Here is an 18490-nt window from a genome sequence, read left to right as displayed (position 1 = left end):
GACCTCAACTTAGCAGGGGGAAAGAGAGCCTAGATATATACACAGACCTCAACTTAGCAGGGGGAAACAGAGACTATATATACACAGACCTCAACTTAGCAGGGGGAAACAGAGACTAGAGATATACACAGACCTCAACTTAGCAAGGGGAAACAGAGACTTTATATACACAGACCTCAACTTAGCAGGAGAAAACAGAGACTAGAGATATACACAGACCTCAACTTAGCAGGGGGAAACAGAGAATAGAGATATACACAGACCTCAACTTAGCAGGGGGAAACAGAGACTATATATACACACAGACCTCAACTTAGCAGGAGAAAACAGAGACTAGATATATACACAGACCTCAACTTAGCAGGGGGAAACAGAGACTAGATATACACAGACCTCAACTTAGCAGGGGGAAACAGAGCCTAGATATACACAGACCTCAACTTAGCAGGGGGAAACAGAGCCTAGATATACACAGACCTCAACTTAGCAGGGGGAAACAGAGACTAGAGATATACACAGACCTCAACTTAGCAGGGGGAAACAGAGCCTAGATATACACAGACCTCAACTTAGCAGGGGGAAACAGACTAGATATACACAGACCTCAACTTAGCAGGGGGAAACAGAGAATAGAGATATACACAGACCTCAACTTAGCAGGGGGAAACAGAGACTATATATACACACAGACCTCAACTTAGCAGGAGAAAACAGAGACTAGATATATACACAGACCTCAACTTAGCAGGGGGAAACAGAGACTAGATATACACAGACCTCAACTTAGCAGGGGGAAACAGAGCCTAGATATACACAGACCTCAACTTAGCAGGGGGAAACAGAGCCTAGATATACACAGACCTCAACTTAGCAGGGGGAAACAGAGACTAGAGATATACACAGACCTCAACTTAGCAGGGGGAAACAGAGCCTAGATATACACAGACCTCAACTTAGCAGGGGGAAACAGACTAGATATACACAGACCTCAACTTAGCAGGGGGAAACAGAGACTAGAGATATGCACAGACCTCAGTTTAGCAGGAGAAAACAGAGACTAGATATATACGTATAGACCTCAACTTATTAAGGGGAAACAGGGTCAAGAGATATACACAGACCTCAACTTAGCAGGGGGAAACAGAGCCTAGATATATACGTACAGACCTCAACTTAGCAGGAGAAAACAGAGATTCGATTTATACACAGACCTCAACTTATTAAGGGGAAACACGGTCAAGAAATATACACAGACCTCAACTTAGCAGGAGAAAACAGAGACTAGAGATATACACAGACCTCAACTTAGCAAGGGGAAACAGAGACAAGAGATATACATAGACCTCAACTTAGCAGGGGGAAACAGAGACTAGATATACACAGACCTCAACTTAGCAGGAGAAAACAGAGACTAGATATACACAGACCTCAACTTAGCAGGGGGAAACAGAGACTAGATATACACAGACCTCAACTTAGCAGGGGGAAACAGAGGCTAGATATACACAGACCTCAACATTGCAAGGGGAAACAGAGACTATATATACACAGACCTCAACTTAGCAGGAGAAAACAGAGACTAGAGATATACACAGACCTCAACTTAGCAGGGGGAAACAGAGACTAGATATACACACACCTCAACTTAGCAGGGGGAAACAGAGACTAGATATACACAGACCTCAACTTAGCAGGAGAAAACAGAGACTAGAGATATACACAGACCTCAACTTAGCAGGGTGAAACAGAGACTAGATATACACAGACCTCAACTTAGCAGGAGAAAACAGAAGAAACAGGAAGAAGAGATATAAATGTGTCAAATGCGCCGAATACAACAGGTGAAATGTTTACTTACAAGCCCTTAACCAACGATGCAGTTTTAACTCTATTTTCTTAAAGAAAATATTTACTGAATAAACCTGAAGTAAAAAAGGTACAATTTAAAAAAATATCTCTAATATCTCACTTGAGTGTTGCTTTAGCAGTATGCTTAGGGTTATTGTCCTGCTGGAAGGTGAACCTCCGTGCCAGTCTCAAATCTCTGGAAGACTGAAACAAGTTTCCCTCAAGAATTTACCTAAATTTGGTGCCATCCATCATTCCTTCAATTCTGACCAGTTTCCCAGTCCCTGCTGATGAAAAACATCCCCACAGCATGATGCTGCCACCACCATGCTTCACTGTGGGGATGGTAATCTCGGGGTGATGATGTTGGTTTGGTGCCAGACATGCGTAGCATTTTCCTTGATGGCCAAAAATATCAATTTTAGTCTCATCTGGCCAGAGTACCTTCTTCCATATGTTTGAGGAGTCTCCCCTATGTCTTTTGGCGAACACCAAATGTCTTTGCTTATTTTTATCTTTAAGCAATGGCTTTTTTCTGGCCACTCTTCCATAAAGCCCAGCTCTATGGAGTGTACGGCTTAAAGAGGTCCTATGGACAGATAATCCAATCTCCGCTGTGGAGCTTTGCAGCTCCTTCAGGATTTTCTTTGGTCTCTTTGTTGCCTCTGATTAATGCCATCCATGCCTGGTCCGTGAGTTTTGGTGGGCGGCCCTCTCTTGGCAGGTTTGTTGTGGTGCCATATTCTTTCCATTTTTTAACAATGGATTTAACGGTGCTCTGTGGGATGTCCAATGTTTGCATATTTTTCTATATCCCAACCCTGATCTGTACTTCTCCACAACTTTGTCCCTGACCTGTTTGGAGAGCTCCTTGGTCTTCATGGTGCCACTTGCTTGGTGGTGCCTCTTGCTTAGTGGTGTTACAGACTGGGGCCTTTCAGAACAGGCATATATATACTGAGATCATGTGACACTTAGATTGCACACAATTAATTATGTGACTTCTGAAGGTAATTGGGGCGGCAGGTAGCATAGTGGTTGGAGCATTGGACTACTAACCGAAAGGTGGCAAAATCGAATCCCCAAGCTATCAAGGTACAAAATATATCGTTATGCCGCTGAACAAGGCAGTTGACCCGCTGTTCCTAGGCCATCATTGAAAATAAGAATTTGTTCTTCACTGATCTGCGTAGTTAAATAAAAAGGGTACAAAAAAAATTGGTTTCACCAGATCTTATTTCGGGTCTTCATAGAAAAGGGGGAGAATACATAGCACACACCATTTTTACATTTTTTTGCATTTTTTAAATTTCACTTCATCAATTTGGACTATTTTGTGTATGTCCATTACATGAAATACAAATACAAATCCATTTAAACAACAGGTTGTAATGTATGAAAATAGGAAAAACGCCAAGGGGGTGAATACTTTTGCAAGGCACTGTACACAGAGCTAAATGTATCAGGAGGAGAAAGAGAAGTGACTAACAATGAGGGTTAGAGTTCGATAAGAGAAGCGACTAACAATGAGGGTTAGAGTTCGATAAGAGAAGTGATTAACAATGAGGGTTAGAGTTCGATAAGAGAAGCGACTAACAATGAGGGTTAGAGTTCGATAAGAGAAGTGACTAACAATGAGGGTTAGAGTTAGATAAGAGAAGCGATTAACAATGAGGGTTAGAGTTCGATAAGAGAAGCGACTAACAATGAGGGTTAGAGTTCGATAAGAGAAGCGACTAACAATGAGGGTTAGAGTTCGATAAGAGAAGCGACTAACAATGAGGGTTAGAGTTCGATAAGAGAAGCAACTAACAATGAGGGTTAGAGTTCGATAAGAGAAGTGACTAACAATGAGGGTTAGAGTTCGATAAGAGAAGCGACTAACAATGAGGGTTAGAGTTAGATAAGAGAAGCGACTAACAATGAGGGTTAGAGTTAGATAAGAGAAGTGACTAACAATGAGGGTTAGAGTTAGATAAGAGAAGCGACTAACAATGAGGGTTAGAGTTCGATAAGAGAAGCGACTAACAATGAGGGTTAGAGTTCGATAAGAGAAGCGACTAACAATGAGGGTTAGAGTTCGATAAGAGAAGCGACTAACAATGAGGGTTTGAGTTCGATAAGAGAAGTGACTAACAACGAGGGTTAGAGTTCGATAAGAGAAGAAGTGACTTACAATGTTCATGAGGGTCAGCAGGTAGTTCTGCACATGCTCCTTGCCATGGAAACGCACCACGGAATAGTCGACACCCAGGAGAACTTCAATGTTGTAGTCGTCATCTCCGGCGTGGCGGCGCTTCCTCACCGCCTGGTTCACCTGCTGGGACACCTGGTCTAGAACCCCCGGAACACCTGGCAGGGACAACTGGTCTAGAACCCCCGGAACACCTGGCAGGGACACCTGGTCTGGAATCCCCGGAACACCTGGTAGGGACAGCTCTATTTCTGGTTCTGGAGAGGAAGGATGAACAGACAGTTAGCTGTAAACTTTTCACTGACTGCTAACTTTTCATTTGGGTGGTTAGCTAGCCAACAGCTATGTCTTAAACTTTAGATTTCAGATAGCCGAATTTGTGTGTAGAGGTGTTTTTGGAGACCCCTCCGGCTAGAATGCTTGTTTGTTCTCGATTATAACTAAATTTTCCAGAATCCTAAATTACGTGACAAATCAGTCAGCAATCAACATCCCTTCTGAGCACAGTCTAGGTCGCATTCCAGGTTGATTTTGGAATGCGATAACAGAAAAAGAAGATACATCAATTCCATCTTACAATGTCTTCAGAACATGTAAAAATGTGAATCATTGGTTATAAATCTCATTTTTATATTGAAATAAAAAGTGTTTAGGTTGCTAGCCAGAAAGTTAGCAATGTAAGGTAGGCTACATTGTTATATAACGTTATAACTAGCTATCTAATGTGAGCTAACGGCCTTCCCTTGAATTTCTCTGCCTGATAAAAGATTGGATTTCAATCTGACGAGAGCTAGCAAGCTAAGTTGGTAGCTACATTAGCTAGCTATCACACTTGTGGAAAAAAAGTTAAACAATATATTTTCATTTTCAAAGCATTGCATTCACGGAAAATAGCTTGGCTTGGCTTGGCTTACTTGGTAACGTTATTCCTTTGCCCTTTTGACTCCAATACTTGGTAAGGCCCCTTGTATTCTCATAAACAAGCTGGTAGTCAGTCCTTCGCGAGCTAGCTACCTAGTTAGACTAGCTAGATCTCTAGCAAGATATGTTTTTCAAACTTGTTGGCATTGGGCAATCGGCAGGATCCAGGTATAGACCACAAAGAGTACTGTCATGCAACATACAGACAATATGTTGTTTGGCAGTATTGAGCCCTGGGACGAGGGAAAGGAGTGGTGTACCCAAGCTGATGTGTCAATATGTTGTTTGGCAGTATTGAGCACTTGGATGAGGGAACACAGTGGTGATCCCTAGCTGTTGTGACAATATATTGATGGGAGTATTGAGCCCTGGGACGAGGAAACAGAGTGGTGATCCCTAGCGGTTGTGACAATATATTGATGGGAGTATTGAGCCCTGAGACGAGGAAACAGAGTGGTGATCCCTAGCTGTTGTGACAATATATTGATGGGAGTATTGAGTCCTGGGACGAGGAAACAGAGTGGTGATCACTAGCGGTTGTGACAATATATTGATGGGAGTATTGAGACCTGGGACGAGGAAACAGAGTGGTGATCACTAGCTGTTGTGTAAATATGCTGTTGGCAGTAAGGAGCACTGAGACGAGGGAACAGAGTGGGGATCGATAGCTGTTGTGACAATATGATGTTTGGTAGTATTCCATCTACATGGAATAGTAGGCTGGCTAACGAATCACTAACCCACACCCATCAGCATGGAAGTGTAAACTGACTAACCACTCACTAACCCACACCCATCAACATGGAAGTGTAAACTGACTAACCACTCACTAACCCACATCCATCAACATGGAATAGTATCAATGATGTCACTCTCACTGCTGATGTTTCTCTGATCCACCTCTACGCAGACAACACCATTCTGTATACCTCTGTCCCTTCGTTGGACACTGTTAACTAACCTCCAGATGAGCTTCAATGCCATACAACTCTCCTTCCGTGGCCTCCAACTGCTCTTAAATGCAGGTAAAACTAAATGCATGCTCTTCAACTGATCGCTGCCCGCACCTGTCCGCCCGTCTAGCATCACTACTCTGGACGGTTCTGACTTGTGTGGACAACTACAAATACCTAGGTGTCTGGTTAGACTGTAAACTCTCCTTCCAGACTCACATTAAGCATCTCCAATCCAAAATTAAATCTAGAATCGGCTTCCTATTTCACAACAAAGCCTCCTTCACTCATGCTGCCAAACATTCCCTCGTAAAACGGACTCTTACCGATCCTCGACTTCGGCGATGTCATTTACAAAATAGCCTCCAACACTCAACTCAGCAAATTGGATGCAGTGCCATCTGTTTTGCCACCAAAGCCCCATATACTACCCACTACTGCGACCTGTATGATCTCGTTGGCTGGCCCTCGCTTCATACTCGTCACCAAACCACTGGCTCCAGGTCATCTACAAGTCTCTGCTAGGTAAAGCCCTGCCTTATCTCAGCTCACTGGTCAACATAGCAGCACCCACCCATAGCACGCGCTCCATCTCACTGGTCACCCCCAAAGCCAATTCATCCTTTGGCCACCTCTCCTTCCAGTTTTCTGCTGCCAATGACTGGAACGAACTGCAAAAATCTCTGAAGCTGGAGACTCTTACCTCTCTCACTAGCTTTAAGCACCAGCTGTCAGAGCAGCTGACAGATCACTGCACCTGTACACAGCTCATATGTAAATAGGCCATCCAATCTACCTCATCCCCTTACCGTATTTATTAATGTATCTTGCTCCGTTGCACTCCAGTATCTCAACTTGCACATTCAGCTTATGCACAGCCTACCATTCCAGTGTTTAATTGCTATATTGTAATTACTTTACCACCATGGCCTATTTATTGCCTTACCTCTCTTATCCTACCTCATTTGCACACACTGTGTAAAGATTATTCTACTTTATTATTGATTTTATGTTTGTTTATTCCATGTGTAACTCTGTGCTGTTTTATGTGTCAAACTGCTTTACTTTATCCTGGCCAGGTCACAGTTGCAAATGAGAACTTGTTCTCAACTAGCCTAAGTGGTTAAATAAAGGTGAAATAAAATAAAATAAAAAGGAAAAGTAGACTGGCTAACCACTCACACCCACCAGATGGAATAGTAGGCCATCAAAACACTGACACCCATCTACATGGAACGGTAGTCTAGCAACCCACTCACACCTACCTACATGGAAAAGTAGGCTGGCTAACCACTCACAACCATCAACATGGAATTGTAGGATACCTAATCGTGTCTTTGGCTATGCCGGATTAAGTGATATGACATGCTATTCTATAAAATCATTTCTCTGTAAATAATATTACCTGATTAAGCGAATGTAATTAACTAGAAAGTCGGGGCACCACAAAATAATGTTTATAGAGCTGTTATCTTCCGAATAAACTCTTAAAGACCTGGTAATCTTTTACCTCAATAGCAGTCAATATTTAATTGTCGCCTTATTTAGTCTCATTTGAAAGTTGTAAATCCTTGGTTATCTTCACGAACCCTGGCTAACAAGTTGAATCAGCAATACAAAATTTGGTTTAATTATTTATTCACTAAATAACTAAATAATCACACAGAATTACATCTACACAGAATGGATCATACATTGATTACAAATGATGTCATAAAGGAAACCGTCCCTGGCGGACGGAACAGATATGACGGCTGGTTACACGAAGAAAGGGGGTTGGGTTTTGAATGAAAGCGCGGGAAGACTGAGGAACAAAAAAGATTGTGTCTCTATTGGGCCGTAGGCAGCTACTCTATCGTAAATACAGAATCTTATGCATTCTAAATAACCGCCCATTTGGAAAAGGAAAATGCAATAAATATTTACTCTGAGCTGCGCTTTGATCAGTTGGTCGTAGATGGAAGGCCGGGTTGTCCTATAAAGAATGTCTGGTGGGAGAACGGACACTTGGTAGTAATGTCATCGTGTGGTAGAACAGATACGCTGTCCGTCCTCTCCTAGCCCACGTCTAAAGTGGCTGCGCTAACGCAACGGCTAGGAGGTATCACTTTTTAGTGAATAAGAGTTCAAAGTTCATACCAAGTTGACTTACTTTTAGCTCATGCTATATTCTGTCTGGTAGTCGAAATTAATCTTTTTGGCGTGTGGATCGTCATCTTCACATTGAAATTCAATGCTAATTTCTTTAGATTCTTGTCGTTCACCCAGAGCTCACGCTGATGTTGGCTTAGTTCTGTAGGTGACCTTGTACTTTTTAAAGTGGGGACCGCAAATCCTCACGTCCTTGGAACAGGGTGTTATATTTTTGTAAAGGGGCTTATATAGGGTTGGGAGAGAGGGCCGTGTTTCATAGTTTACAACCAGTGTCTGTTCACATGGGCAGGGCCACTAAGATGAGCATAGTTCACTCATGAAAACCAATCTCATTTAGAAGCTAAAATTTCATTTAATCTTTTCACAAATAGTTTCATATTTAAACATTTAAATTGCACAACAATTCCATGTGACACTGATAACTAGAATGTGTAGACTTTACAAGATACCAATAATGTCGTCCTATCATCAGTAATAATGTCTCAGACGCCAACTGATCTGACATTATATTCATTGAGTACGAAAGCAAGGGCCTCCCGGGTGGCGCAGTGGTTAAGGGCGCTATACTGCAGCGCCAGCTGTGCCACCAGAGACTCTGGGTTCGCGCCCAGGCTCTTTCATAACCGGCCTCGACCGGGAGGTCCGTGGGGCGACGCACAATTGGCCTAGCGTCGTTAGGGAGGGGTTGGCTGGTAGGGATATCCTTGTCTCATCGCGTACCAGCAACTCCTGTGGTGGGCCAGGCGCAGTGCACTCTAACCAAGGTTGCCAGGTGCATGGTGTTTCCTCCGACACATTGGTACAGCTGGCTTCCAGGTTGGATGGCGCTGTGTTAAGAAGCAGTGCTGCTTGGTTGGGTTGTGTATTGGAGGACGCATGACTTTCAACCTTCGTCTCTCCAGAGCTGTACGGAAGTTGAAGCGATGAGACAAGATAGTAGCTACTAATAATTGGATACCATGAAAAAGGGGGTAAACATTTTTTTTTTACCGTTTCCGACCGTTTGATGTTCCCAGAATCTCTATGTTAACAAAGGGCTTTTCAAGAGTCAACTCTATAGAGTAGAGAGAGAGAGAAACAGGGGGTGGGGGGGATTTATGTATTTATCATAAACCTACCACAACATCATGAAACCACTAACACCAATCTACATGGAATAGTAGGATACCTAACCACTCACACCAATCTACATGGAATAGTAGGCTGGTTAACCACTCACATCCGTCTACATGGAATAGTAGACTGGTTAACCACTCACACCAATCTACATGGAATAGTAGGCTGGTTAACCACTCACCCCAATCTACATGGAATAGTAGGCTGGTTAACCACTCACACCAATCTACATGGAATAGTAGGCTGGTTAACCACTCAAACCCACCTACATAGAATAGTAGACTGGCTAACCACTAACCCACCTAAATGAAATAGTAGGCTGGTTAACCACTCACACCAATCTACATGGAATAGTAGGCTGGTTAACCACTCAAACCCACCTACATAGAATAGTAGGCTGGCTAACCACTAACCCACCTACATGGAATAGTAGGCTGGTTAACCACTCACACCAATCTACATGGAGTAGTAGGCTGGCTAACCACTCACATCCATGGAATAGTAGGCTGGTTAACCACTCACATGCATGGAATAGAAGGCTGGTTAACCACTCACATCCATCTACATGGAATAGTAGGCTGGTTAACCACTCACACCAATCTACATGGAATAGTAGACTGGTTAACCACTCACATCCATGGAAAAGTAGGCTGGTTAACCACTCACACCAATCTACATGGAATAGTAGACTGGTTAACCACTCACATCCATGGAAAAGTAGGCTGGTTAACCACTCACACCAATCTACATGGAATAGTAGGCTGGCTAACCACTCACACCAATCTACATGGAATAGTAGGCTGGCTAACCACTCACACCAATCTACATGGAATAGTAGGCTGGCTAACCACTCACACCAATCTACATGGAATAGTAGGATGGTTAACCACTCACATCCATGGAATAGTAGGCTGGTTAACCACTAACCCACCTACATGGAATAGTAGGCTGGTTAACCACTCACCCCAATCTACATGTAATTATGATAAGCTGTAGACCACACAATCGACCAAGAGAGTTCTCATCTATAATATTCATAGCCGTCTATTTACCACCACAGAACGATGCTGGCACTAACACCACACTCAACCAACTCTATAAGGCCATAAGCAATCAAGAAAATGCTCACCAAGAATGGGCGCTCCTAGTGGCCGGGGACTATAATGCAGCCACACTTAAATCTGTTTTATGAAATTTTACCAGCATGTTACATATGCAACCAGAGAAAAAAAATCCTAGACCACCTTTATTCCACACACAGAGATGCATACAAAGCTCTCCTCCGTCCTCCATTTGACAAATCTGACCATAATTCTATTCCTGCTTACAAGCAAAAACTAAAGCAGGAAGTACCAGTGACTTGCTCAATACAGAAGTGGTCAGATGACGCGGATGCTACGCTACAGGACTGTTTTGCTAGCACAGACTGGAATATGTTCCGGGATTCATCCAATGGCATTTAAGAGTACACCACCTCAGTCATCGATTTCATCAATAAGTGCATTGACAACGTCGTCCCCACAGTGACTGTACGTACATATCCCAACCAGAAGCCATGGATTACAAGCAACATCTGCATCGAGCTAAAGGCTAGATTTGCCGCTTTCAAGGAGTGAGAGACTAATCCGGACGCTTATAAGAAATCCCATTATGCACTCAGACGAAACATAAAACAAGCAAAGCATCAATACACGATTAATATTGAATCCTACTACACTGGCTCTGACACTCGTCGGATGTGACAGGGCTTTGAAAACTATTACGGACTACAAAGGGAAACCCAGATGTATGCTCGCGTCAATGATTAAAGCTCACCAGATTAAATAAATGCCTTTTATGCTCACTTTGAGGCAAGCACGAGAGCACCAGCTGTTCTGGATGTATGTGTGATAACATTCTCGTTAGCCGATGTGAACAAAACCTTTAAACAGGTCAACAGTCACAAAGACTAAACACTCACTAAACACTCACTAACCACTCATCCATCTAAATGGAACAGTAGGCTGGCTAACCACTCACATCCATCTACATGGAACAGTAGGCTGGCTAACCACTCACTTCCATCTACATGGAACAGTAGGCTGGCTAACCACTCATATCCATCTACATGGAACAGTAGGCTGGCTAACCACTCACAACCATCTACATGGAACAGTAGGCTGGCTAACCACTCACATCCATCTACATGGAATAGTAGGCTGGCTAACCACTCACAACCATCTACATGGAACAGTAGGCTGGCTAACCACTCACAACCATCTACATGGAATAGTAGGCTGGCTAACCACTCACAACCATCTACATGGAACAGTAGGCTGGCTAACCACTCACAACCATCTACATGGAACAGTAGGCTGGCTAACCACTCACATCCATCTACATGGAACAGTAGGCTGGCTAACCACTCACATCCATCTACATGGAACAGTAGGCTGGCTAACCACTCACATCCATCTACATGGAACAGTAGGCTGGCTAACCACTCACAACCATCTACATGGAACAGTAGGCTGGCTAACCACTCACAACCATCTACATGGAATAGTAGGCTGGCTAATCATTCATATCCATCTACATGGAACAGTAGGCTGGCTAACCACTCACAACCATCTACATGGAATAGTAGGCTGGCTAACCACTCACATCCATCTACATGGAACAGTAGGCTGGCTAATCATTCATATCCATCTACATGGAACAGTAGGCTGGCTAACCACTCACAACCATCTACATGGAATAGTAGGCTGGCTAACCACTCACAACCATCTACATGGAACAGTAGGCTGGCTAACCACTCACAACCATCTACATGGAATAGTAGGATGGCTAACCACTCACATCCATCTACTTGGAACAGTAGGCTGGCTAACCACTCACAACCATCTACATGGAACAGTAGGCTGGCTAACCACTCACAACCATCTACATGGAACTGTAGGCTGGCTAATCATTCATATCCATCTACATGGAACAGTAGGCCGGCTAACCACTCACAACCATCTACATGGAATAGTAGGCTGGCTAACCACTCACAACCATCTACATGGAACAGTAGGCTGGCTAACCACTCACAACCATCTACATGGAATAGTAGGCTGGCTAACCACTCACATCCATCTACATGGAACAGTAGGCTGGCTAATCATTCATATCCATCTACATGGAACAGTAGGCTGGCTAACCACTCATATCCATCTACATGGAACAGTAGGCTGGCTAACCACTCACATCCATCTACATGGAACAGTAGGCTGGCTAATCATTCATATCCATCTACATGGAACAGTAGGCTGGCTAATCATTCATATCCATCTACATGGAACAGTAGGCTGGCTAACCACTCACATCCATCTACATGGAACAGTAGGCTGGCTAACCACTCACGACCACCTACATGGAATAGTAGGCTGGCTAACCACTCACAATCACCTACATGACAGACTTCTACCATACCTCTAACAGACTCATTATAACATCAGCAGATGTCAGGTGAGTGATGCAGACTACTCTGGGTGCTTCATTAACTATTCATCTGTAGTTTTACACAAACAAACACACACACACCACACACAGACACACACCTGATATGCCAGGATAGTGGGTTCAATTACCGGTTCAATTCTCAGCACCATCCACATGTAACAAATGATGGGCGCAAGAATGTAAGTCACTTTGGTTAAAAGTGTCTGCTAAATTATACAATATACTGTACATACACGCACTACCGTTCAAAAGTTTGGGGTCACTTAGAAATGTCCTTGTTTTTGAAAGAAAAGCACATTTTTTTGTCCATTAAAATAACATTAAAGTGATCAGAAATACAGTGTAGACAATGTTAATGTTGTAAATGACTATTGTAGCTGGAAACGGCAGATTTTTTATGGAATAACTACATAGATGTACAGAGGCCCATTATCAACAACCATCACTCCTGTGTTCCAATGGCACGTTGTGTTAGCTAATCCAAGTTTATCATTTTAAAAGGCTAATTGATCATTAGAAAACCCTTTAGCAATTATGTTAGCACAGCTGAAAACTGTTGTCCTGATTAAAGAAGCAATAAAACTGGCCCTTTTTTTTTAGAATAGATGAGTATCTGGAACATCAGCATTTCTGGGTTTCGATTACAGGCTCAAAAAGGCCAGAAACAAAGAACTACTTCTGAAACCCGTCAGTCTATTCTAGTTCTGAGAAATTAAGGCTATTCCATGCGAGAGAAAAAAGCCATCTCTGTCCAGTGTGTTATTTTCCCCATCTTAATATTTTCTTTTTATTGGCCAGTCTGAGGTATGTTTTTTCTTTGCAACTCTGCCTAGAAGGCCAGCATCCCGGAGTTGCCTTTTCACTGTTGACATTGAGACTGGTGTTTTGCGGGTACCATTTAATGAAGCTGCCAGTTGCGGACTTGTGAGGCGTCTGTTTCTCAAACTAGACACTAATGTACTTGTCCTCTTTCTCAGTTGTGCACCGGGGCCTCCCACTCCTCTTTCTATTCTGGATAGAACAAGTTTGCGCTGTTCTATGAAAGGAATAGTACACAACATTGTACGAGATCTTCAGTTTCTTGGCAATTTCTCACATGTAATAGCCTTCATTTCTCAGAACAAGAACAGATTGACGAGTTTCAGATGAAAGTACTTTGTTTCTGGCCATTTTGAGCCTGTAATTGAACCCACAAATGCTGATGCTCCAGATACTCAACTGGTCTAAAGAAGGTCAGTTGTATTGCTTCTTTAATCAGAACAACAGTTTTCAGCTGTGCTAACATAATTGCAAAAGGGTTTTCTAATGATCAATTAGAACTTTAAAATGATAAACTTGGATTAGCTAACACAACGTGCCATTGGAACACAGGAGGTTGGTTGCTGATAATGGGCCTCTGTACGCCTATGTAGATATTCCATTTTTAGATATTAGATATTCCATTTTTAGATATTTCCAGCTACAATAGTCATTTACAACATTAACAATGTCTACACTGTATTTCTGATCAATTTGATGTTATTTTAATGGACAAAACATTTGCTTTTCTTTCAAAAACATGGAAATTGCTAAGTGAACCCAAACTTTTGAATGGTAGTATAGATATATATATCACACACAAGCATACACACAGCTTACCTTCCAGTTGGTAGTCCAGTGAGATGTCAGAGGGGGCCTGTAGAACAGCAGATCTCCTGTAGACAACATGGACTCTGCCCTGGTCCTCATGTTCCTGAGTCCCTCTCTCCAATGGCTCAATGAAGTACTCATCTGAGTCTGTCCGGATCATACCAGCCTGAAGAGAGAGCGGGAAAAGAGTCAGAGAGAATCTATATTTGACCAAATGGGTGATTCTTCAGAAGTGATGCAAAATGGGAATGGAAATGAAAGGGATACCTAGTCATTTGCACAACTGAATGCAGTCAACTGAAACGTTTAACACATTTAACACAACCCCTTTGAATCAGAGAGGTGCGGGAGGCTGCCTTAATCAATGTCAATGTCATCGGCGCCCGGGGAGCAGTTGTTGTTGTTGGGGGTTAACTGCATTGCTTAAGTGAAGAACGGCAGATTTTTCCACCTTGTCAGCTCAGGGATTTGAAGCAGCGACCTTTTACCTTTGACCCAACGCTCTTGAAAGTGCTAGGCAACCACAATTGCAGTCCCACCTCAAAAACAACCATTTAAAAAAGTTAAGTCTCCAAACTTTGGACATTTATTTACATCATGATTTGTTCTAATTCAATCCAAGGCAATAACAAGCACATTGTTAAATTATTATAGTACAAATTCATTGTTCATACACTGTCACGTCCTGACCATAGAGAGCCCTTATTTTCTATGGTAGAGTAAGTCAGGGCGTGACTGGGGGGTTTTCTAGTTATTATTTTCTATGTGGGGTTCTAGTTTAGTTTTTCTATGTTGGTGTTTGGTATGATTCCCAATTAGAGGCAGCTGGTAATCATTGTAATCATATTTAAGTAGCATGTTACACCTCTTTGTTACGGTTTGTTGTTTGTTTCATTCTTTCTTTGTTGTTTTGTGCATTTTCAGATATATTTTATGTGGAAACCATTTTGCGCTGCAGTTTGGTCCAATAATTATTCCAGCGAACGTGACATACACCTACTTCTATTGTGAGGTGGCTGTCCCAAAACCTGACAGCATATACACACTCACTCACACACACACACACTTCAATAGACACTCCCACACAAATTCACATACACAACATACGCACACACTTTTACACTCATCATCTGCTGCTGCTACTGAGTTCTTTATTTTACTTGTATTATTATCTATACTGATGACAAGTCACTTTACCCTGCCTTTATGTACATATATACCTCAAATACCTTATTATTATCTATTCTGACGCCTAGTCACTTTACCCTGCCTTCATATACAGTGGGGCAAAAAAGTATTTAGTCAGCCACCAATTGTGCAAGTTCTCCCACTTAAAAAGATGAGAGAGGCCTGTATTTTCATCATAGGTAAACTTAAAATATGACAGACAAAATGAGAAAAAAAATCCAGAAAATCATATTGTAGGATTTTTAATGAATTTATTTGCAAATTATGGTGGAAAATAAGTATTTGGTCAATAACAAAAGTTTCTCAATACTTTGTTATATACCCTTTGTTGGCAATGACAGAGGTCAAATGTTTTCTGTAAGTCTTCACAAGGTTTTCACACACTGTTGCTGGTATTTTGGACCATTCCTCCATGCAGATCTCCTCTAGAGCAGTGATGTTTTGGGGCTGTTGCTGGGCAACAAGAACTTTCAACACCCTCCAAAAATTTCCTATGGGTTGAGATCTGGAGACTGACGAGGCAACTCCAGGATCTTTAAATACTGGAAGCCACTCCTTCGTTGCCCGGGCTGTGTGTTTGGGATCATTGTCATGCTGAAAGACCCAGCCACGTTTCATCTTCAATGCCCTTGCTGATGGAAGGAGGTTTTCACTCAAAATCTCACGATACATGGTCCCATTCATTATTTTCTTTACACGGATTAGTCGTCCTGGTCCCTTTGCAGAAAAACAGCCCCAAAGCATGATGTTTCCAACCCCATGCTTCACAGTAGGTATGGTGTTCTTTGGATGTAACTCAGCATTCTTTGTCCTCCAAACACGACGAGTTTAGTTTTTACCAAAAAGTTCTATTTTGGTTTCATCTGACCATATGACATTCTCCCAATCTTCTTCTGGATCATCCAAATGCTCTCTAGCAAACTTCAGATGGGCCTGGACATGTACTGGCTTAAGCAGGGGGACACGTCTGGCACTGCAGGATTTGAGTCCCTGGCGGCGTAGTGTGTAGGCTTTGTTACTTTGGTCCCAGCTCTCTGCAGGTCATTCACTGGGTCCCCCCATGTGGTTCAGGGATTTTTGCTCACCGTTCTTGTGATCATTTTGACCCCATGGGGTGAGATCTTGCTTGGAGTCCCCAGATGGAGGGAGATTATCAGTGTTCTTTTATGTCTTTCATTTCCTAATAATTGCTCCCACAGTTGATTTCTTCAAACCAAGCTGTTTACCTATTGCAGATTCAGTCTTCCCAGCCTGGTGCAGGTCTACAATATTGTTTCTGGTGTCCTTTGACAGCTCTTTGGTCTTGGCCATAGTGGAGTTTGGAGTGTGACTGTTTGAGGTTGTGGACAGGTGTCTTTTATACTGGATAACAAGTTCAAACAGGTAAGGAGTGGAGGACAGAGGAGCCTCTTAAAGAAGTTACAGGTCAGAGAGCCAGAAATCTTGCTTGTTTGTAGGTGACCAAAAACTTATTTTCCACCATCATTTGCAAATAAATTCATTACAATGTGATTTTCTGGATTTTTCTTCTCATTTTGTCTGTCATAGTTACCTCAAGTGTACCTATGATGAAAATGACAGGCCTCTCTCATCTTTTTAAGTGGGAGAACTTGCACAATTGGTGGCTGACTAAATACTTTTTTGCCCCACTGTACAGATCTACCTAAAATACCTTATTATTATCTATCCTGACGCCTAATCACTTTACCCTGCATTCATGTATTTACCCTGCCTGCATGTACATATCTACCTCAAATACCTTATTATTATCTATCCTGACGCCTAGTCACTTTACCCTGCATTCATGTATTTACCCTGCCTGCATGTACATATCTACCTCAAATACCTTATTTTTATCTATGCAAATCAAATTTTATTTGTCACATACACATGGTTAGCAGATGTTAATGCGAGTGTAGTGAAATGCTTGTGCTTCCAGTTCCGACAATGCAGTAATAACCAACAAGTAATCTAACTAACAATTCCAAAACACTGTCTTATACACACAAGTGTAAGGGGATAAAGAATATGTACATAAAGATATATGAATGAGTGATGGTACAGAGCAGCATAGGCAAGATACAGTAGATGGTATCGAGTACAGTATATACATATGAGATGAGTATGTAAACAAAGTGGCATAGTTAAAGTGGCTAGTGATACATGAATTACATAAAGATGCAGTAGATGATATAGAGTACAGTATATACGTATACATATGAGATGAATAATGTAGGGTATGTAAACATTATATTAGGTAGCATTGTTTAAAGTGGCTAGTGATATATTTTACATCATTAAAGTGGCTGGAGTTGAGTCAGTGTGTTGGCAGCAGCCACTCAATGTTAGTGGTGGCTGTTTAACAGTCTGATGGCCTTGAGATAGAAGCTGTTTTTCAGTCTCTCGGTCCCAGCTTTGATGCATCTGTACTGACCTCGCCTTCTGGATGATAGCGGGGTGAACAGGCAGTGGCTCGGGTGGTTGTTGTCCTTGATGATCTTTATGGCCTTCCTGTAACATCGGGTGGTGTAGGTGTCCTGGAGGGCAGGTAGTTTGCCCCCGTTGATGCGTTGTGCAGACCTCACTACCCTCTGGAGAGCCTTACGGTTGTGGGCGGAGCAGTTGCCGTACCAGGCGGTGATACAGCCCGCCAGGATGCTCTCGATTGTGCATCTGTAGAAGTTTGTGAGTGCTTTTGGTGACAAGCCGAATTTCTTCAGCCTCCTGAGGTTGAAGAGGCGCTGCTGCGCCTTTTTCACGATGCTGTCTGTGTGGGTGGACCAATTCAGTTTGTCTGTGATGTGTAGAGGAACTTAAAACTTACTACCCTCTCCACTACTGTTCCATCGATGTGGATAGGGGGTGTTCCCTCTGCTGTTTCCTGAAGTCCACAATCATCTCCTTAGTTTTGTTGACGTTGAGTGTGAGGTTATTTACCTGACACCACACTCCGAGGGCCCTCACCTCCTCCCTGTAGGCCGTCTTGTCGTTGTTGGTAATCAAG

The 18490-nt window shown here is 42.5% G+C and overlaps 1 protein-coding gene across 1 annotated transcript in view; it reads right to left on the bottom strand.

Moving 5' to 3' along the window:
* Positions 1 to 18490, bottom strand: part of adamts3 (ADAM metallopeptidase with thrombospondin type 1 motif, 3) — a 210917-nt gene that overhangs the window by 139676 nt on the left and 52751 nt on the right. Inside the window, 2 exon segments of the mRNA XM_064936528.1 lie at positions 4025 to 4299; positions 14308 to 14464. Coding sequence (XP_064792600.1) covers positions 4025 to 4299; positions 14308 to 14464 — 432 coding nt within the window.

Source organism: Oncorhynchus masou, chromosome 25, assembly GCF_036934945.1.
Source record: "Oncorhynchus masou masou isolate Uvic2021 chromosome 25, UVic_Omas_1.1, whole genome shotgun sequence".
Classification (NCBI taxonomy): Eukaryota; Metazoa; Chordata; class Actinopteri; order Salmoniformes; family Salmonidae; genus Oncorhynchus; species Oncorhynchus masou.
The sequence above is the reverse complement of the archived record's forward strand: the minus strand, read 5'-3'. Positions and strand labels throughout refer to the sequence as shown.